Source organism: Schistocerca americana, chromosome X, assembly GCF_021461395.2.
Source record: "Schistocerca americana isolate TAMUIC-IGC-003095 chromosome X, iqSchAmer2.1, whole genome shotgun sequence".
Taxonomy (NCBI): domain Eukaryota; kingdom Metazoa; phylum Arthropoda; class Insecta; order Orthoptera; family Acrididae; genus Schistocerca; species Schistocerca americana.
This window is the reverse complement of record NC_060130.1, coordinates 134632027-134653130: the sequence shown is the minus strand read 5'-3', so window position 1 is coordinate 134653130 and position 21104 is coordinate 134632027. Positions and strand designations below refer to the sequence as shown.

The 21104-nt window shown below is 37.1% G+C and overlaps 1 protein-coding gene across 2 annotated transcripts in view; it reads right to left on the bottom strand.

The window, feature by feature from the left end:
• LOC124554914 (serine/arginine repetitive matrix protein 2-like) overlaps positions 1-21104 on the bottom strand; it is a 162117-nt gene that overhangs the window by 95734 nt on the left and 45279 nt on the right. For both annotated transcript variants that reach the window (XM_047128604.1, XM_047128603.1), the window contains exon 3: positions 12210-12375. In XM_047128604.1, coding sequence (XP_046984560.1) covers positions 12210-12375 — 166 coding nt within the window. The remainder of the gene's footprint in view (positions 1-12209; positions 12376-21104) is intronic.

The window sequence follows — 21104 nt, the reverse complement described above, 5'->3', positions numbered from 1 at the left end:
TGGTTCATCTGTAAAGGAGACCACTTATAAAACACTAATACGACGTATTCTTGAATACTGCTCAAGCATTTGGGATCCCTATCAGGTCGGACTGAGGGAGGACATAGAAGCAATTCAGAGGCAGGCTGCTAGATTTGTTACTGGTAGGTTTGATCATCACGCGAGTGTTACGGAAATGCTTGAGGAAATCGGGTGGGAGTCTCTAGAGGAAAAGAGGTGCTCTTTTCGTGAATCACTACTGAGGAAATTTAGAGAACCAACATTTGAGGCTGACTGCAGTACAGTTTTACTGCCACCAACTTATATTTCGCAGAAAGACCACAAAGATAAGATAAGAGAGATTAGGGCTCATACAGAGGCATATAGGCAGTCATTTTTCCCTCGTTCTGTTTGGGAGTGGAACAGGGAGAGAAGATGCTAGTTGTGGTATGAGGTACCCTCCAACACGCAATGTATGGTGAATTGTGGAGTATGTATGTAGATGTAGAATTTTTGTGTTGACAATAAATTCTTTGACATTTTGTCATCGAGTTTTAGCCCAATGTTATGCCTGAGACCTTTATTCAGTAAACTAAGTACATCTTCATCAAATGAAATACTGATGGTGTTTACTACTCTATCATAAAATTCAATGTCTGGGGTTTAAGGGGAGTCAGCAGGATAATGTGTTAATTTTGATGTAAGTGGCTGGATTTTCTTTTTATGTATTATGGAGGTGGTTAGCTGTTCTTTGCTTATTTGTCTACAGATCTTATCTAAGATGTGCAAGAATTCTGTAGGAGGCATCCGATTGTGGAGATCGAGATGCAGTTTATAAATTTATTTATTAAGGGTGTCTTTTTGTTTGAGGGAGGGATTTGATTTCAGTTGGTAACCACATTACTATGCACATACACTTGGCCATTTGTACAACAGATTTACTCTAACTGTTAGTGTTAATGTTTACGTAGTCAGGAATTACATTAAAAGCTAGAGAGGCCTTGTTAAACTTTAGAGCTTGACCTGTCTTCATAAGCTTCACTTCGCAGTTTTTGAATGTATAAACAGTTTGGAATGCGACACAAATAATTTATTGCCTATACAATAAAATTACAAACATAAAATTACCTGCAATAAATTCACAACCACCAGCAGAAAAGGAACTATTTGCCTGTATACACTTCCTAGACATAATCTTGTGGCAAATTGTAAATCTTTTCCGAAAGACAGAAGCTCAAATAAATTTCCACACCAATGAAACTGTGCAACAAAACATAACCCACAGCACCATAATCATCAGCCTAACTTACAAAAAATATGGAATTTACAAAATTGTTTGTAACAATTGCCCAGCTTCTATCTTAGCCACACCAGCAAAAGCTTAAATATATTTACACTCTGAACACATGGATGCCTTTAGACTAAAAACTTTAAATAAATCTGCAATAGCCACTCACATGTATCAAAATAAACTTCAAGGTATTACATACTAGTAATAAAAACAAGAAAATGGACCTCTTGGAGGAACTAGAAATGTATATCCACATCCTCAGTTCACCTGAAAGCATTCTAAATGAGCAACTGGAGCTAGCTAACAAACAATTTCTACTTAATTTCCTTAGAAAACAGAAAGAGAACAGACACCAAAATCAACACACTCAGAGTAGTCTAATAACAATTTTTCTTTATTTCAACACTTCCTAAAACATATACTATGTCACTTGAAAAAAATACGAAACAACCTGTTTATGCTGTCAATATAAAGTTACGCAAATCTGTACTCCAATATTAAGCAAATGTGTTGCCTTCATCCTACCCTCCACCTTTTTAACTTTTGTATTTTCCTAAACTAACTATAAACTGTAATGAGCATCAAAAGGTCCTGTACATATACATGTGTGTAATTCATACTATGCAATCTGAAGACTTATATTTTGATAAAATTTCTGCTAGCAGTTGTTGGGAAAAAAAAGCAACATTTCATATAGCCTTTAACAACAAGTTGAATCTCAGAGTACAAGCATTTTTCTGTTATTAACATGTTGCACATCCCGCATGTCTTCTTTGCTTGGTTTACATCGGTGCTCAATAGGAAATGAATTATATCTTCATATCTATGCTTAACGGATACTCTTTGCACTGTAACCAGAAACACTGATCGAGTTTAAAGCACAAGTGTGAATAACTGTCATTAAGAATATTATGAAGTGTGCCACAGCAACATATTTACAATTTGTGTGCTGTTTGCAATGCAACAGCATATACATTTCCTTTGATGACCATCAGGACCACAACAAAACTAGTTGCTATCTACTGGAACACATGTAAGAGTATATCTAAGCAAATGCGAGAACATGAGCATGTTTTTTGAAACAATATGTAAAGTGGCTCTAAATATTCAAATATTCTCATGCAGAGTAGGAGCAGATGACATGCTGCTAACCAAAACATCAATGAAGTTGTAAATGTTAGCCATCTGTCAATAAGCACGATAGCCTGAAACCAATTGAAATAAAACAATTTAATAACATTTGTGGCTCATTGCATTATTCACATACAGTCATTAATAGCTGAAGAATTCATAAGATCCAACATGGATAAAATAACATTACAAACATGAAAGTTGCAATATAAATGGATAGATAAAAATAATCTACTCACTAAGCAGCAGCAGGAAAACACACACACACAAAAAGGTGTAACTTTTACAAGCTTTCTGAACCAGTGGCTCCTTCTTCTGGCAGAAGAGTTGAGGGGGAAGGAAGAGGGGTGAAGGAAAGGACTTGAGATGTTTAGGGAAATGGGTACAGTTCAGAAAAGTCACCTAGAACCTCAGATCAGGGGAGACTTACCAGATGGGATAGGACTGCACCGTACAAGATTTGAAAACCTGAGAGCTTAAAGGTGGAATACAGGGTAATATGCAAGCCAGAGATTACTAATAAAACATCATACATTGGTTAATAATAGTGAAAAGCTAACTGCATTGTATGTATCAGAGGTAGGAGGGGGAATGGCAAAAAATTGACAGGTCAGAAAATGAAAGATGTAGCAAACTAAAATCGAGTGAAGAAAGAAGTAGGTACTATGAAGAAATATTGAGATGGAAGGAATAAATGCAAATTAAGGACAGGTTGATGGGGAGAAGCAAGGACATGTTGTAGCACTAGTTTGCACCTGTGAAGTTCTGAAAAACTGGTGTCTGCGGGAAGAACCCAGACAGCACGTGTGGCGAAACAGGGACAGAGGTCATGAATGTCATGTTGTAGAGCATGCTCTGCAACAGGATATTGTGTGTTGCCTGTACACACCCTCTGTCTATGCCCATTCATCCTGACTGACTACTGGATGGCAGTCATGTCAATGTAAAAGACAGAACAGTGTTTACATAACAGCCGGTATATGACGTGTCATTATACAGGTGGCTCTCCCTTGATAGTACATATTTTGTCAGTTAGAGGACTGGAATAGATGATGGCAGGAGGGTGCATACGGCAAGTCCTTCGGTGGGGGTGGTCACATGGGTAGGAGCCACAGGGTAGGGAGATGGGTGCACAAGGAGCATTCCAGCCCTGTAACTGGCAAAATATACACTATCAAAGGGAGAGCCACCTGTGCAATGACACATGCCATACACCAGTTGTTATACAAACACCATTCAAGCCTTTTAAATAAGCATGACTACCAACCAGTTATCAGTAAGGATGAATGGGCATAAGTAGAGGATGTATACTGGTAACATACAATATCCTGTTGCAAAGCATCCTTTACAACATGACAGTCATGACCTTTGTGCCTGTTTCACTACATGTGCCATCTGGGTTCTCAGAACAGGTGCAAACTAGTGCTACAACATGTCCTTGGTTCTCGCCATCAACCTGTCCTTAATTTACGTTAATTCCTTCCATCTCAATATTTCGCCACAGTAACTATTCCTTCCTTCATACCTTTTAAGTTCTCTGCATCTTTCTGACTCAGAGGTTTTCAAATCTCGTCTGGTGCAGTCCCTAATAATCAGTGTTTCTTTCTCATCCCATTCATTAAGTCTCCCCTGACCCGGGGTTCCAGGGGATTTTTCTGAACTGTACCTCTTTCCCTAAACCTCTCCAGTCCCTTTCCTCGATCCCTCTTCCTTCCCCTGCAACTCTTCAGCCAGACGAAGAAGCCACAGGCTCCAAAAGCGAGTAAATTTTTTATCCATCCATTTATATTATTGTGTCAAACATGAAAGTTGGTATCAAAACAACATTTATTGTAAAATGTTCTTTCCTTCTTCCAACATGGGGACTGCTGCTTGCAGTTAGTTTTTATCAGCATACAGTTTAACTTAGAATCCTAAACATCTTAGTACATTTTCACGTACTCAAGTTACCAGACGTGAAGGGCGCAAGAATTGATGGGAAAAATTCTAGCACTAAGCACCAGTCAAACTGCATATCTCTTTAATGAATAGTATTTATAAGCTTCAGCTTTGGGCTCTACTGCACACTCTCTCTGCACATTATGGCTCATATGCTTGACTTAAAATACTATTTGTTTTTAAAAATGATGGGAAACTGTAAGTCCAAACTTCATCATGAAAGATGTATTCTGTTTGACTATTTCACAGTCTTGTTGAGAGACATTAGTATTTCATGTACTTGGTTGAAAATTGAAGTTCCAAAAGAAATTGTATGCCTCCCCTTTTGATTAACTAATTTATATCCTTACAAAATTCTGGAAACTCTGGATGCTATTTCATTTATGGAGACCATCATTGTATCGAACTGCTCATCTCCATTCATCAAAAATGAAAGGAGAATCTAACACCACATCTACAAAAATATCTCAATGTAGTTTCATTAAATACAAACTACAGAAATACTGTGTATGTTAGAGGGTACACATCCTTCTGTCTCCAATTTCTATCTGATGTCAGTCGCTCAAAGAAAGTATCTCATTGTTAAAATAACTTGGAAACACATACATGTACTGAAATGATGAGGTCATTTGATATGGAGCAGAGGCTTAGACTGGGGAAGAACATGGAAGGAATTTTCTTTTCAAAGGAAACATGGCAGCTGTTCCCCAGAATGTGAGTCCAGTGTTTTATCACTTTGTTACCTAGCTCAGCATATGGTTAAAATACTGAGATAACCTTATAGCACCACTCTTCCACTCAGATCCATGGATTAAGATATTGCTGCAATTACTGAATTTCAAAGTTGTCTTTGTGAAACCCCCTACAGCCTGACAAGAGTGACAAGAGTGACAAGGGGCAAGGTGGACAATGAGGAGGGCAAATGAGGAAGAGAGATGTTCACTGCTGACCCCTGAAGTAACTGAAAAAGCAGACCAACACAAAATGGACCAAATTAAAGTTAAAAAAAAATATTATTCATAATTTTGATTTGCAGCTCCTTGTGTTGGCCGTGTTTGTGGTTTAAATTGTTGGATGTGAGGTCTGCCAGTTATGCAAAACACAGTTTTTTCTCAGTACCCAAACATATTTCGGCACCACTGTGCCATCATCAGTAGGTTTTCGTTTTTATTTATTCTGTAATGTGAACATTTTTGTTAAATGATTATAAAATTATGTGCATCTTTAGTTCAAACATTAGATCATTTCTTTTTGTAAATACCTTTACATTTGGTGTGCATTAATTTTCTGGATCACTTGTGTTAATTACTACAGGTAGCTTGTCATCTCTTCGCACCTATATTCATTTTTACTTACGTTTTCATGTGGCAAGCACTTCCATTTTCCACATCATGCTGAGGTGTTGTGATGTACATGTAACTACAACAAGTATTTTCCATAAGTAACGTAGCAAAATCCTTTTCACTTCACCACAACATAGTGTGATTGTGATTTGTTGTGTGTCCCACCCTAGTCAGTGTTCATTTGTTCACCAGAGAGTTCGGCACCAAATTTGAATTTTGTTTGCATTTTAACTTTGTGTGTGCATGTGTGTGTGTTTTCTGTGCACTTCTTAGTTGTGTGTGTTGTCTTTTATATGGTATTCCTTTTGTGTGTAAATAGTGTGTCTTTCCAGATTTTAGTGTACACACACACACACACACACACACACACACACACACACACATGCACCAACAAAGATAAAATGCAAACAAAATTCAAATTTGGTGCAAAACTCTCTGGTGAACAAATGAACAGTGACTGGGCTGGAACACACAACAAACCACAATCACACTTTGTTTTGGTGAAGTGAAAAGTGTTTTACTACGTTATTTGTGGAAAATACTTGTTGTAGTTACGTGTGCATCACAACACCTCAGCATGATGTGGAGAATGGAGGTGCTTGCCACAGTAAAACGTAAGTAAAAATGAATATAGGCGTGAAAACATCGCGACAAACTAAATTACATTCTAGAAGATAGGTTAACCACCTGCAAAAAACTTTCTCACCAACATCGTTTGGTTGCCGATGACAAGCTACCCTTAGTAATTAACACATAAGTGACCCAAAAAATTCATGCCACACCAAATGTAAATGTATTTACAAAAAGAAACGATCTAATGTTTGAACTAAAGATGCACATAATTTTATAATCATTTAACACAAATGTTCACATTACAGAATAAATAAAAACGAAAACCTACTGATGATGGCACAGTGGTGCCGAAATATGTTTGGGTACTGAGAAAAAACTGTGTTTTGCATAACTGGTGGACCTCACATGCAACAAAAATAATAATAATCTAGTACACAATTTAAATAATGTATTTGCAACACTAGAAGTAGTTTTAGACTCATGGAAATAGTGTGCAACATTAGCAACTTATGTAAAGTTCCACCAAGAATGGCAGTACTGTGTCACAAACTCTACAGTGCCTTTATTAACACATTTAACTGAATACTTCACAAATGGCAGTTTCAATAGAATAGAATAGAATATTTTTATTAGCCTTTCAGTATTTTTCATACAATTGGCTTCGTCAAAGTTTACAGACGGTTTTAGTTTCAGTACAATATTCAAATAGTTACAGAAAGGGGAGAAAAGGAACTAAAGACCTTTTCTTCAGCATTATGTAAAACAATGTTTTATACAATAATTAAATACACACATCAGAAAAGAATCACAGTAAATAACTAGCTTATATAATATCAAAACATTTTCTTCATAACTTAGGTTAAACATATATTTTGATGATTAGTTTCTAAGAATTCTTCAGTTGTATAGAATTCGTTGTTTTTTTAGCCAGGTTTGAAATGTATTCTTATATTTATTTATTGGTACTGTATGAGCTGAGCATGGTAACTTATTGGAAAATTTCATGCTTAAGTACTTATAGTTATTATGGACTACAGCAATTCTTGTGGAAGGCAAGTCCAGCAGGTGACTGTTTCTTGTACTGTTTGCATGCACATCACATCTCATGTTCAATTTTTTCAGATTTTCTCTGGCATATATTAAACAGTTATATATGTACATGCTTGGCTCTGTCATTACGCCAAGAGATTTAAAATAATTTCTGCAGGACTCTCTGGGTGGTAACCCTTCCACACCTGATTGCTTTCTTCTGCCCCTGGGGAGTTATCCCAAAGCAATATTCCATATTGCAGTTGGGAATGATAAAAAGCATGGTATGAGTGGAGTAGCAATTGCTTGCTCACACTGTTTCTTAATTTATACAATAAGAAAAGTACTCATGCTAGTTTACTACATAGATAATTGGTGTGTCCTTCCCATGAGAGCTTTTGGTGTACGATTGGTCCAAGTAATTCCACTATTTTGTTTTCATTTTTACTTACTTTGAGATTAAATATTATTTCTTCTGTTTTTGTTTGATTTATGCACAGCTGGTAAGCCTGATACCAGTAATTAGCCATTTGCATCATTTCTCTATTTTTGTCCAGTACACTATGTAAGTTCTCTCCTGTACTTATTAATGTCATATTGTCAGCATATAGTATGTTCTTACCATAGACAATGAACAGAAAAGGTCCAAGAACAGAGCCTTGGGGTATGCCTCTTTCTATAGGGAGTATTTCTGACCTCTGCTTATTCGCATATACAAGTTGTAACCTATTGCTTAGATAAGATGTGAATAGATGGAGTGTATCATCTTCAATGCCATAGTATTTTAACTTTTTGATGAGTATGTCATGTGACACAGAGTCAAATGCTTTACTTAGGTCAATAAGTGTTCCAGACATTGATACCCTTTTTTCATACCCTCCATAAAAATTGTTCACCAAAGCTTCTACTGTTTTTACAGTTGATAAGTGTGACCTGAAGCCAAACTGTTGTTCATTTAAAATTTTGTTGGTTTCAAAATACCTGTATATCTGCTTATGCACACAATTTTCTACTAACTTGGATATGATTGGTACTATTGAAATGGGTCTGTAGTTATTTGGAGGTTTCTTTCACCTTTTTTATACATAGCGTTTGATAGTGAGAGAAGTGGCATTTTAATTTCTTTTGCTATACATTTTATGATGAGATTACTGAGTCCATAATAGTCTACTGTTTTGGAATTACTTAATTTGTTTATTGACTTATGAATATCATTTAATGTAATTCGGGTCCAAGTGAACTTCTCACTTCTTGTCTGGTTTGCACAAGTGAGCAATGCTTCTGCATCAGAGGCAGAATTGATGGGTGGGGTGGTGACACTATTTACAAAATATTCATTGAGAATATTGCAGTCAACAGGGATACTCCTTTCTTTAGTGGTATTATTAATTTCCCTTTTAATGACAGTCCAGGCAGCTTTACATTTATTTTTAGAATTTAAAATATATTCATCACTTGCACAGCACTTAGCATTTTTTATTTCTAATCTGTAAAGGTTTCTCATTTTAGTGTAATTTTCCTTGTCCCTATCACTGTTATGAGATTTGTCTTTCATAATCATCAGTAGTATTCTGAGTTTGTTAAGTTGTGGAGTGTACCACTTGTTAGTATTTTGTTGCTTATGAGTAATATTACTCTGGTACCTTTTGGTTACCAAGGGGCATGTCATTTCTACTATATGCTTGATCTCTGTCAGGAAAATGGAAAAACATTTATTAATTGTTTTCTTGTTATCCATTACATGAGTCCAATCCATTTCTTTTAACTGGTTTATCATTTTGTTTACATTGGATTCACCTAGAATTCTATATGTCACTTCTCTCTCTGTAGAACTGAAGGCCGACTTTTCTATTTGAAGCCATAGCCTTGCGTGATTCAGTGAATGGAAATGTAAGGGAAAGCAGTTATACAAATTCACACTATTATTGGTTATCCATGACAGTGAGCACCGCAAAGTATTGGCCTCGACACTATTATCACTATAATGCCTACTACACTGGGAGCACAATGGACAAGAATATAAAAGAGGAAGAATTAATTTTTGTTGTCAGGTGATAAAACATAATGTAACCCCTGCCATGAAGTGATCTGCTCAAAAACTGAAAATTCAGGAAATTTGATAGGGTGATTCTGTATAAAAGACAAATCATCACAAGTTGGAGCATTTATGGTAGCAAACTTTAATAGCTACAGGTAGTGTATTAAAAGAATACATGCCAAATAACATGTTTGTATAAGAAATAAGTGATTAATGAAAGCTGTTATTTGGATTAGTTAAAATTCTACAATAAATCAGTGAACTACAGTTTCATTACCACCCTAAAAGAAAGATATCATCCATTACAATGCTACAGCACACAGCTCGATAGCATGCTAAAATGTAGTACATAGCGTGTTGTCTTCTGATGGGTGTTTACCGTATTTACTCGAATCTAAGCCGCACTCGAATCAAAGCCACACCTGAAAAATGAGACTCGAAATAAAGGAAAAAAAAATTTCCCGAATCTAAGCCGCACCTGAAATTTGAGACTCGAAATTCAAGGGGAGAGAAAAGTTTTAGGCCGCACCTCCAAATCGAAACAAAGTTGGTCCATTGTAATATGAGACACAATTTAGGTCGAATGAATGAAGATACAGCTACAGTAGTTTGGTTCGAGTCGTAAGCTTAGCACTTAAGCTTTACCAGGTAGCCATTGCTATGCGTCAGGCGCTCCGTCAGTATTTATACGGGTACCCTTCCTTTTTCACATGCTTCGTCTGGTTTGAATCGATTGCTTATTTTGCTTTGATCTGATAAGTGCCGTTTTCTTTGTTATAGGTGTTTACGCCACTCTAAGCTGAAAATGCATTACCGTACCGTGTCATGCACTGTTTGTTGCATTCTGATAGTGCGTGTATAAGGCCTGTTGCCGCTCACGGCATGGCTTGCTTTTGTGCGCACTACCGCCGCTTAAAAAAAAGGAGAGAGAGAGAGGAATCGTCTCATTAGCGAAACAATGGCAAGAGACTGCTATTTGTTGTTACTTACACTGCTGCTTTCTTTGATAATGATCAACAAGAACCAAATAATAGACTGCGTATGATAGAACATATTCTGAACGAGAGTTAGGCGAAAATTTTTCTCCGTTTGAAAATCTTTGCGGCCGCTTCTTTAGTACATCAAATTCTCCACAGAAATTAGTCATCTTAGATTTAAAAATCTAGTCAGTTGCCGCGCTTCATTTCTGACTGTATCACTATTAGGCATAAAAATAATACGAATATAAACATGACATGATACGTATATTCTTCCGCGTTTGCTGTTGTCTCGCTCTAGTTTCGTAGTTTATTAGGCAGACAGGATTTAAATGAGATAGCAGCAAACATGAAAGAATACATGGCAAAATGTTTATATTCGTATTATTCTTATGGTGAAGAGAATAGTGCATGTGATTCACATTTCATCAGGTTCCTATTAGCAACCATCTCTTCTCACAGGTAGGAAAAATTTCAGAACGTAGAGTTGGCCATATTGACAAACATCCCAAAGAGTCTTGCCAGTCTTATTTTTGTAGTACATTGAAATTCTGCTACATTCGAAGATGAACAATACGGAATTTGTATTTACTTCGTTGGATAATGTATGAAAATGGTAGAAACTCGGAAGGGAGGAAAAAAGCTCGTCTTCCACCTTTTTTTAAAATTTATTTATTGACGCAGAGGTTTTGGCGCCAGTATTTATCTTTGTGTCTACAAAGCATGCCTGTGTAGCACTACATATATTCGACGGCAGAAGTTAGTTGTGGCGGCACCTACTAACATTTTTCAGAACTTCTGCTTGCTTTGCACTCGATTCTAAGCCGCAGGCGGTTTTTTGGATTACAAAAACAGGAAAAAAAGTGCGGCTTAGATTCGAGTAAATACCGTAGCTTCGTCACTAAATAGCTGGAATGACACATTATTGTATCCAGTGAGACTCTAGTAGTCTTGTGGTAGTTTCATTTTGAACATAATGGTTTATGTGAGCTGTAAACAGCACGCACACAACACAGTGAAAGTTGACCTGCCATTCCTTTACTAGAAACATAAAGTAAACAGGTTACACACACATCTGCTTTATTACATTATTATGAGAACTATGCAATACAATCACTGCAGAAAATTGTTTTTCAGCCACTTTCATACTCAAGGTGTAAGACTTGACACATCAAAACAGGTGGCATATTTGATGATGCCACACTCAGAAAAAAGAAACTTGGTGATATTAGATACCAGTGTTGTTAATTCCAGTTATTAGTGGCTGAAGAGACAACAAACTTCTGACAAAGTAGAAACTGCCCACACTAGGAATAAACACAACAAGATTTATTTATTATTATAACAAGACATTGTAACATTCTCCTGACTTAATTGTATAATAGCATGTCATATTTTCAGTAATGTGCTGCTATTTGTTGCCCAGAATTCTTAGCTCCCCATTACCAGCATAATACATTATCTTCTGTCTCCCCCCCCATATCACTATAAAGCAATCTCTGCACATTTTGTCCACTAATACTTCTACCGCACACTGTGTATCAGAGTTTTTTTAATGCAAAGTTAAACTGTCCATTGTTTCACTATTGTACCTCTAAAGTTAGAGAAATTAATTCCTTAACAATTAACTTGGAGTTTTATGTAGGTACAATCTGTAGATAATGCTTTGCCGGCTTACAGTGCCATTAAATTGCAGTTAGTTATTTAACTTATGTGTAAATAAATGGTGGAGCTAATCAGAACTTAAACTTACCCGAAGTGCAAATCAAAGAGACAAATTTGCCTTGAGATAGGGTACTACTGGCTCTTGCATGACTGACTTCATCCATAAAGGCTTCATTACAAACAATTTCAGGCAAATTTTCAGACTTCCCACATCTAAAACTGTATGTTCAAAAACATAAATTTACCTTGATTAACTTCTGAATCTTTACTTTCTGAAGATTGTCCTCCACATTCACTCCCAGAGGCCCCAGACATTTCCACCACAGGAACTATTGTAATAAGGTTTGAGTTGTTTCTAAAATTCTGGTTTGAGTTGCCTCTGAAATTCTGGTTTGAGTTACCTCTGAAATTCTGAAAAACAAAATTCATGTTTATAACAACAGGTAATTGCTAATATAGTTCAGATAATATTAAACTGTTTGCACAAGTTAGAGTTATGGTACACTCAGTGCAATATCTGATGCCAGAGTGCAGTTACACATAAAATACAAACACAGTCAAATCAGTCACATTCACTTGATACACTGAAAAACTGTTATTACAGGCTGGATTCAAAAATCTACTAAAACATGTTAAGAATAACAAAGAAAATGCAAACAGACCAAAATTTTGCCAGCTGACCACTTTCAAAAATGAAAACCTGCTTCCTTATAAGTTAGAGAGCAGATGACAGTTTATAAAATCTTGAAAGTCGAACTGTAATTGTCTCAATATATTTGAATTTAACAGATGCAATTGACCAACACTTCCAACCACTGCTCTTTTGAGAAATATAGCAAACAAATATGGTAAAAGTTTGAACTTTTATAGTTCACTGGTAATCATTAAGGCATTGTAGTAATACTTGTTATATACTTCAATGCTTTAACAATAATCAGATAATTTTTACTCATGTGCAATCTTCAGAAATACATATTTGTTCCATTAAGCAAATTTTGTGATAAAACATGAACAGTACACTTCACAGAAACTAATTTTGTCTGTTGTTAGACCACTGAACAACTCAAACATCATCTTTGTTCTCACCTGTTAGCATTGTCTTTTTCACTTATTTGGACAAATTTATGCTTTAGTGTTGGGAGATTTGGATATTTTTGCTGACACTGCTTTATTCTCAATATGTAACATTTAGAGGATGACCTGCTACTTGAATCTGAATGGCTGTTGTATGAATGTGGTTGCAGAACAGTTCACTGACAACAGTTTTGTTCCATACCACTTCAAAGGCTGCTTTGAGATGACACAATATAGTTTTCTTCAAAAGTGTCAAATAACTGGACACCTGCCCCTTAATTAACATTACTAGAAGCATTGGCATCTGACTCCACCTTCCTTTGGAATTTTGTTTACCGGCCACTTATACTTATGTAAGGTTTTATTATTATTATTATTATTATTATTATTATTATTACTTCATCCTTCTGTAATGTTTCCTGTTTCTGCTATGTATACCAAAGAAATAAGTATTCTTTGAGAAGTGAAGTTGCAAGATGAGTCACATGTTTTTCGGAGTACAGTTATATCTACATTGAGTGGACTGATCATGATCATTAACATTCTAATTGATTTTCATGATGGCATATCTTTGTAATGAAGCAAATTGCTTACTATGGTTTGCAAATTATGGTTAGAAGGGCTAATCATAGTTCAGTAAATATTTTTTATTTACTTGTCTTGATCACAGTTTTTTGTAAAAGATTACCATTTTTGGTTATGTAATAGTTGGTCTTCAGACTGTACAGGAAGTAAAAGAAGAAAGCATTACTCTCTTACAACATTAAGTAGTTAAAATCCAAAATTGTAATTATAATATAAATATGATATGATATACCTCTCATCCTACTGCAATGTAACAAGTCATAAACATGAAAAACTAACACAAGTTTCCATTCATGCATCAAGCAGTATATATCTAATGCAGATGCCGTACTAGAGGTCACTGATGCATCCACAATGTACAGATAATTGTACAAATTAATTAAAAGAACGTTTATTTTGATGAGCAGTTCTTAAAAATATGCTCAGTTGTATGTAAGTAAGAAACAAAAAAACTTTCATTTAACCATATAAAAAATCTATTACTTTTCTGACAGTTCACAGCAGATCAGAATTTAGCAAATTATTCAAAAAATAAATTTGACTAAAAAAATCATTTTAAAATTGGGTATGTTGTGATGACTTTAAAATTAGTATTTATAATGGAAGAAAACAGAACAACCTTCAAGGAAATGTGTATTAGTCTGTTTCACATATTCCAGTTTGTATTGTGGATAAAAAACCATGAAAAAATTTAAAATGGAAAGCAGACTGAGTGTGAAGTGACAGAAAAGGGTAAATTACAGCAACATTTCCAAAAAATAAATGATATATAACATATTTTGTACTGGGAAGGTAGCGAAATATAGCGGCCGTTGCTGGATGGTGCAGGTTACTTCCATGTTAGTTTATCTTGGCTACAGTTCTTGTTGTGCTGTTCAATGTAGCAGACATTTTTGAAGGGAGCAGTGTGCTGCCCCATTTGCTGTGCATCCACGCAGAGTTGTAGGTGACAACAGCACTGTTGACCTCTGCAAGCCTTCTAATGCACACAATGACACTTCACACTATGAACTCAAATGTCAGGAAATAAGTTGTTCAAAGATTTTGAAGTAAAAGTGTTGGTTGAAGTCATTTTCCTCATGAGGACATGATCAGGATGCTGTCTTTTACTGCCAAAAATTTCAAGTTCCTCCAAAATCCTAAAGTATCTACCTTTAGGATGGTGTGCAAAATTTTCAGATTATGTACTATATACATTATTCTAAGTTTTTGATTTTTTAAGTGATCATCGAAAGCTATTTTATTGCAGTTATACACTGAGATGACAGAAGTCACGGGATAACAATATGCACGTAAATTATAAATGGAAGTAGAATCACGTACACAAAGTATAAAAGGACAGGGCATTGGCGGAGGTGTCATTTGCACTCAGATGATTGATGTGAAAAGGTTTCCTACATGATTAGGGCTGCATGACTGGAATTAACAGACTTTGAATGCTGAATGGTAGTTGGAGCGAGATGCACGAGACATTCTAGCTTGGAAATCGTCATGGAATTCAATACTCTGAGATCCACAGTGTTGACACAGTGTGCCGATACTACCAAATTTTCTCTCATCACAGACAACACAGTGGCCAATGGGCTTCACATAATGAATAAGAGCAGCAGTATTTGCATAGAGTTGTCAGTGCTAATAGACAATCGGCACTGCATGAAATAACTGCAGAAATCAACATGGGATTATAATGAGCATATCTGCTAGGACAGTGTGGCAAAATTTGGCATTAATGGGCTATGGCAGCAGCTGACCAATGGGTGTGCCTTTGCTAACAGCACGACATCACCAGCAGTGCCTTTCCTGGACTTGTGGCCATATCAGTTGGACACCAGATGACTGGAAAATTGCGGCCGGGTCAGATGAGTCCCAATTTCAGTTGGAAAGAGCTGATAAAGGGTTTGAGTGTGGTGCAGACCCCATGAAGCCATGAACCCAAGTTCTCAACAGGGCACTGTGCAAGCTGGTGATGGCTCCATAATGGTATGGACTGTGTTTACACAGAATGGACTGGCTCATCTGGTCCAACTGAACAAGTTACTGACTGGAAAAGGTTATGTTTGGCTATTTGGAGACCATTTGCAGCCTTTCATGGACTACATGTTTCTAAACATATCACTGGGCCACAACTGCTCACAATTGGTTTGAAGAACAGTCTGGACAATTTGAGCGAATGATTTGGCCATCCAGATCACAGGACATGAAACTCATCAAACATTTATGGGACATAATCAAGAAGTCAGTTCACATACATAATCCTACAATGGCAACACTTTCACAATAATGGACAGCTATAGAAGCAGCATGGCTCAATATTTCTGCAGGTGTCTTCCAATGACTTGTTGGGTCCATGCCATCTCGAGCTGTTGCATTACACTGGGAAAAAAGAGGTCTGACATGATATTCTGTGGTATCCCATGACTTTTGTGACCTCAGTGTACACACACTCTTTAAATCTTGTTGGGCTTCCTAACAACATTTTGCAACTGTGTCTTCACCATAAAACTGGCTAGAAGCACAGTTAATTTTATACTTTGGGCATTTATAAAATCACATGTGATGATTGCAATTGCTTTTATGTTGGTCAGACGGGACGTACTTTCGAAACAAGATTTAAAGAGCAATTATATACCTGCAATAAAACAACATTAGGTGATCACTAAAAACAGAATAACACACATAGCACATAATTCGAAAATTTTACAGACTATTCTTAAAAGTAGAAACCATAACATTTTGGGGGGAGTTCAAAATTTTTGGCAATAAGAGACAGCAACCTGATCATGTCCTTAATGAGTGAAGTGATTTTAATGAAAACTTTTATTTCAAAATCTTTGATGAACTATTTCCTGACATTTGAATTCATAATGTGAAGTGCTGTCGTGTGCTGTCAAAGGCTTGCAGATGTCAACAGTACTGCCATCACCTACAGCTCTGCATCAACACACAGTGCAAGAATGTCCATTACGTTGAACAGCACAACAAGAACAGTAGCCAAGATACTCATGAGTAGCCTGTGCCATCCAGCAAAGGCTGCTACACTTCACTATCATCCCAATACAAAATACGCCATATATCTTTTATTTTTTGGAAATGTTGCTGTAATTTACTCTTTTCTGTCAGTTCACACCCAACCTGCATTCCATTTTCATTTTTATTACCTATTTTTATAAGCACAATATAAATTAGGATATGTGAAACAGACTAATACACATGCCCTTAAATGTTGTTTCATCTTCTTCCTTTATAACTCCTAATTATAAAGTCAGCATGGCATATTCAAATTTTGCACTTTTTTTTTTTTTTTTTTTTTGAACAATTTACTAAATTATGATCAGCTATAAACTTTTCGAAAGCTAATAGATTTTTATACGGTTAAATGTGTTTTTGCTTGCTTACATACAGCTGAGAATATTTTTAAGAACTGTACCTCTAAATGAAACTTCTTTTAATTACTTCATACAGTTATCTGTATGTTATGGATGCATTAACAACCTCTAGGATGGTGTGGTGTGCGTACTGTAAGACCTTCGGTACACACACCATCAGATTATTTGACTTGTCGCTCTAACGAAGTAGGCGAGTGTCAGCAATATGTCTCGTGGTCTTATCGTGGCGTGTTTATCTTCTGTCGTTAGGTCAGACGATAGAAATGCCACCTGCACGCTTAGAGTAGCAGATTGACGGTGACCAACATTAAACAGAACTTGATTAATTTTCACACACATTTATTAGAATAATAAAAATCATAGACATTACGTAACTTGATTCTGGATGCTGTTTACAATTGACAATCTGAAGTCCTTTGGTCTTGGTACGTTAATCTTATTCTCACATATCTCTGATACTTGGCAAAGTGTCTATTCATTTATCTTCATGGCTATGTACAGGAACATGATAATCTTATTAGGCGCAGACTGAAACTTGACTATAGACTGGTACAGACAAATGCAGACTAATGCAGACTGGTGCAGACAAATGCAGACTGACTAATCGGAGGTCTGTACACTCGTTATAATACCTCGCGCGTTCAGGTATCATTGCGCGAGTGTGATCCGCGAGGAGAAAAGGTTCTACGTTAGCAGCAATCTCATTGGCTGCGTGACATATTAATACGCGGATTGGCGGAAGCAGAATTTGGTCCGTCTCTAAGACAGCGCCATCTCATATTGCAGAGATGGACGAGCGCTGCGCCTGCGCTGTTGTGCTTAGCGGGGCACGCTCTAGTGGGAAAGTTGTGTACGCGCTGACTACACGGAACTATGTACACAACAGATGGCATTTGCATTCTGTAGTATTGGTTGAAGCATGCAGCGCAACTTTGAATTCTGTTAGTTTTACTTGTTTATGGCTTGTTGCAGTGCACCAGAATGAAAGGCATATCATCTTTATATTATAATTTCTGTTTTGGATTTTTATCTCTTAATGCAGTAAACTGTAATGTTTTATTCTATTACTTATTGCCGATTGTGAAGATAGCTATTGCATAGCTGAAACTGGTAATCTGGTACAGACAACTTTGTGATCAAGATAATTAAATAAAAAAGCATATGATCACTCTGCAGATGGTCATTTTATGTCTATACTCAGTTGGATAAATATTTACATCAGTTATGTCTTCACATGCAGGTATTATATCTGCTAAAGAATTCTGGAGAGACATTTCAATAAAATCCACCCTTGCTATATGCATTTGGTAACATTTCCAAACTATTTTATCTGTTTGTTTCATAATATTGCAACTTTCATCAATTTTAATTTAGTCAAAACTTTAAGACTGATTAAAATATAAGCCACACCACTATCTTCTGTAGACAAGCTATTGAGGCCCATAGGTATGTAGCAAAATGTGTGGAATGAGTTTGCACAGGAGTCAGATCTGCAGAGCTTAGGTGATGTATTTCCAATAAAATATAGGAGTTTGGCTCTGTTCCCTGGTATGTCCATTACTATTAATTTACTATTAGGGAGCAGCAATTTACAAACATGTGTTTCCACATTTTTGTCTAAGCAAAAACATACTGATCTTCATATTTTTGAACCAGTGGTTACTTTTACAAAGAACATTATTTACAGTAATTACCCCTTTCTTCCATATTTCTCATTGACAAAGGTGACAAATATTCAGGAGTACGGTTCAAATAAGCGTGCAATAATTCTAATTTAGGTTTTCCACATTTCCCTAAATCACAAATGCCAGTCTGGTTTCTAAAAAGCTACAATTGGTTTCCCGTTTCATCCTTGTTCTGTTCAAACAGTTTCCATCTTTAATTACATCTACATTAGTAGGATGTTTGACCCTAAACTTCTGACTCTACTTTCACATTTCTCCTAAGGAAATATGCTGCTATTACATAGTTCTCTTCACAGTAAAAATTCACTATCACAAAACTTCTGAACAAATATTTGCAGAGAAGTGTTGTGATAGCAAATGTTTGCAGTGATGTTATTGTGGGACAGTTCTCATGCACTAACGGAAAGAGAAGATTGCTCTTCAAAACACCATAAAATCATTCAGCTGAACATTACCCTGGATGAAGTTTTAAGTCTCAAAAAACATTGCACAACATCAGAAAATTAAACTGAGAGATTATGTCATACAATCTGTTGCTTTTATAGCATTACCTACATCTGGTATCTGGTTCAGCAGAAGCTGAATGCCGACTGGAGGCAATGGATCTAGATGGCCGTTAGAGGGTACAGTCTTACCACAGCGCTGCACTCACAGCGTTAGGCCCCACTCATCCCGCCATGTGAATACGCTGGCCAGTAGCATTCCTCATGGGTGATGAAAATATGGCTGCCCAGCAAAATGTCAGTCAGTTCTGTACTCATGTCTGATATTATTGGTTACTATCATTGTTATACTACAGACTACTGGATAACAACCTCAGTTGGTACTTGGTCTTTCTATCTGGTCGCCATTCGGATTGTCTCTCTCTTTGCTCTTGGTCTGTTGACATTGTTGTGACGAAGATTTCCACTTTACACTTCATTGTTTACATAGGTTGCTTTGATCTTGTCCTTGTTTGTGTCTCCTGTCTGCCCTAGTTAGCTTGGCTGTCATTTGGTGTCATGTTCTCTTCTGCAGGTGGCCCTTCCACCTTGCAGCTTCATGTGTTCCTCTCCTGGATTCTGATGCATGCGTTGATATCCAGCTACTTGTAGCTATAACATTGGCAATGAGGAAAAAGGAAGTCGTTTGGCGGCTTGGACACTAAATTGGTTTGCCTGCTGGAGCAATGGCAGCAGCTAATGCAACAGCTGCAGCTTCAGATAGACTTTTTACAAAATTCACTTCAGCTTCAGGCAAACTTCAAGCACACAAGGCCACTTTGCTGCAGTCCTCACATGCCCCTGCAGTCAATGCCCCCATTCTTCCTCCATTGTTTCCACCTCTCAGTGATGATACGGACAACCAGGACACACTTTTGCATTGAATGAAGCAACATTTCATAGCTCTTTAAGTCATGGATGATTCGTTGCAGCAATCGTTATTTCTATCTAGGGCATCACCGGACACATTTCTTTTACCCGAAAACTGGCACCTCTGTCTAATCTCGTCACACCCTCCTTGCAGGAGATATGCATTCTGTTCAGTAATTATTATTATTCACAGAGAAATCATGTAGTTGCCTCCAGGCTTGAGTTTCACCAATAACATAAGCAGCCTGCACAATCATACCGCTCCTGGGTCACTGACATGCAAATGTGATTTCACTTGCACCAGTGAAGTCTCTGCCTTCGTACATGGAGTCCTTGATTTGTCATGCCATGGTTCAGCTGACATCCGATCCTGAGGTCCATACAGCAGTGCTGAAACTGGATAACCCATCATTGGAGGACACCTGGTGCACTGCACACTATTTGAGATCGCGTAGCCTACTAAAAAACGACTCATGGAAAACCCACAAGTTGCGATTGTTAACAGGCCACCACACATTCCACCCTCATGTTGCAGCAGCATTGTGATTTATTGCTTTCCTATGTCTCTATGGCATCCAATCCTATGGTCGCCCTCATCAACAAACACGGGGACCACGCCTGCAGTGTTTTTTGGCTCACTCCCAAGTAGACTGTGCAGATTGCGGGGGGTCCCCACATGCAATTTGGCAAAGAGGAGTATATCCTCTCAATGTGTCGAAGTTGTCAACCTGTTCCCATCCCACCCCACAAGTGCAGTAGGGCACCATACACATGCAACATGCACTGCTGTCAGTGGTCGTCCCAGGTGACTCCTTCACACAGAAACTGTTTCTCACACTTTGCATTTTTCACCAGGACATCTATTTCCAAGTGGACACAGAGGCCTTTGTTTCTCCAATAAATCAGGCAATATGGGAACAGCTGGGCTCACTAGAGTTGTACCCACCCTCACAGCATTTGGTGGCCTATAGGGTGGTTCTACTCCTCTTTGTGGGCAACTCTCAGTCACTGCAGCCTACAAAACATTATGCACCTTATCACATTACTTGTGGTCAACC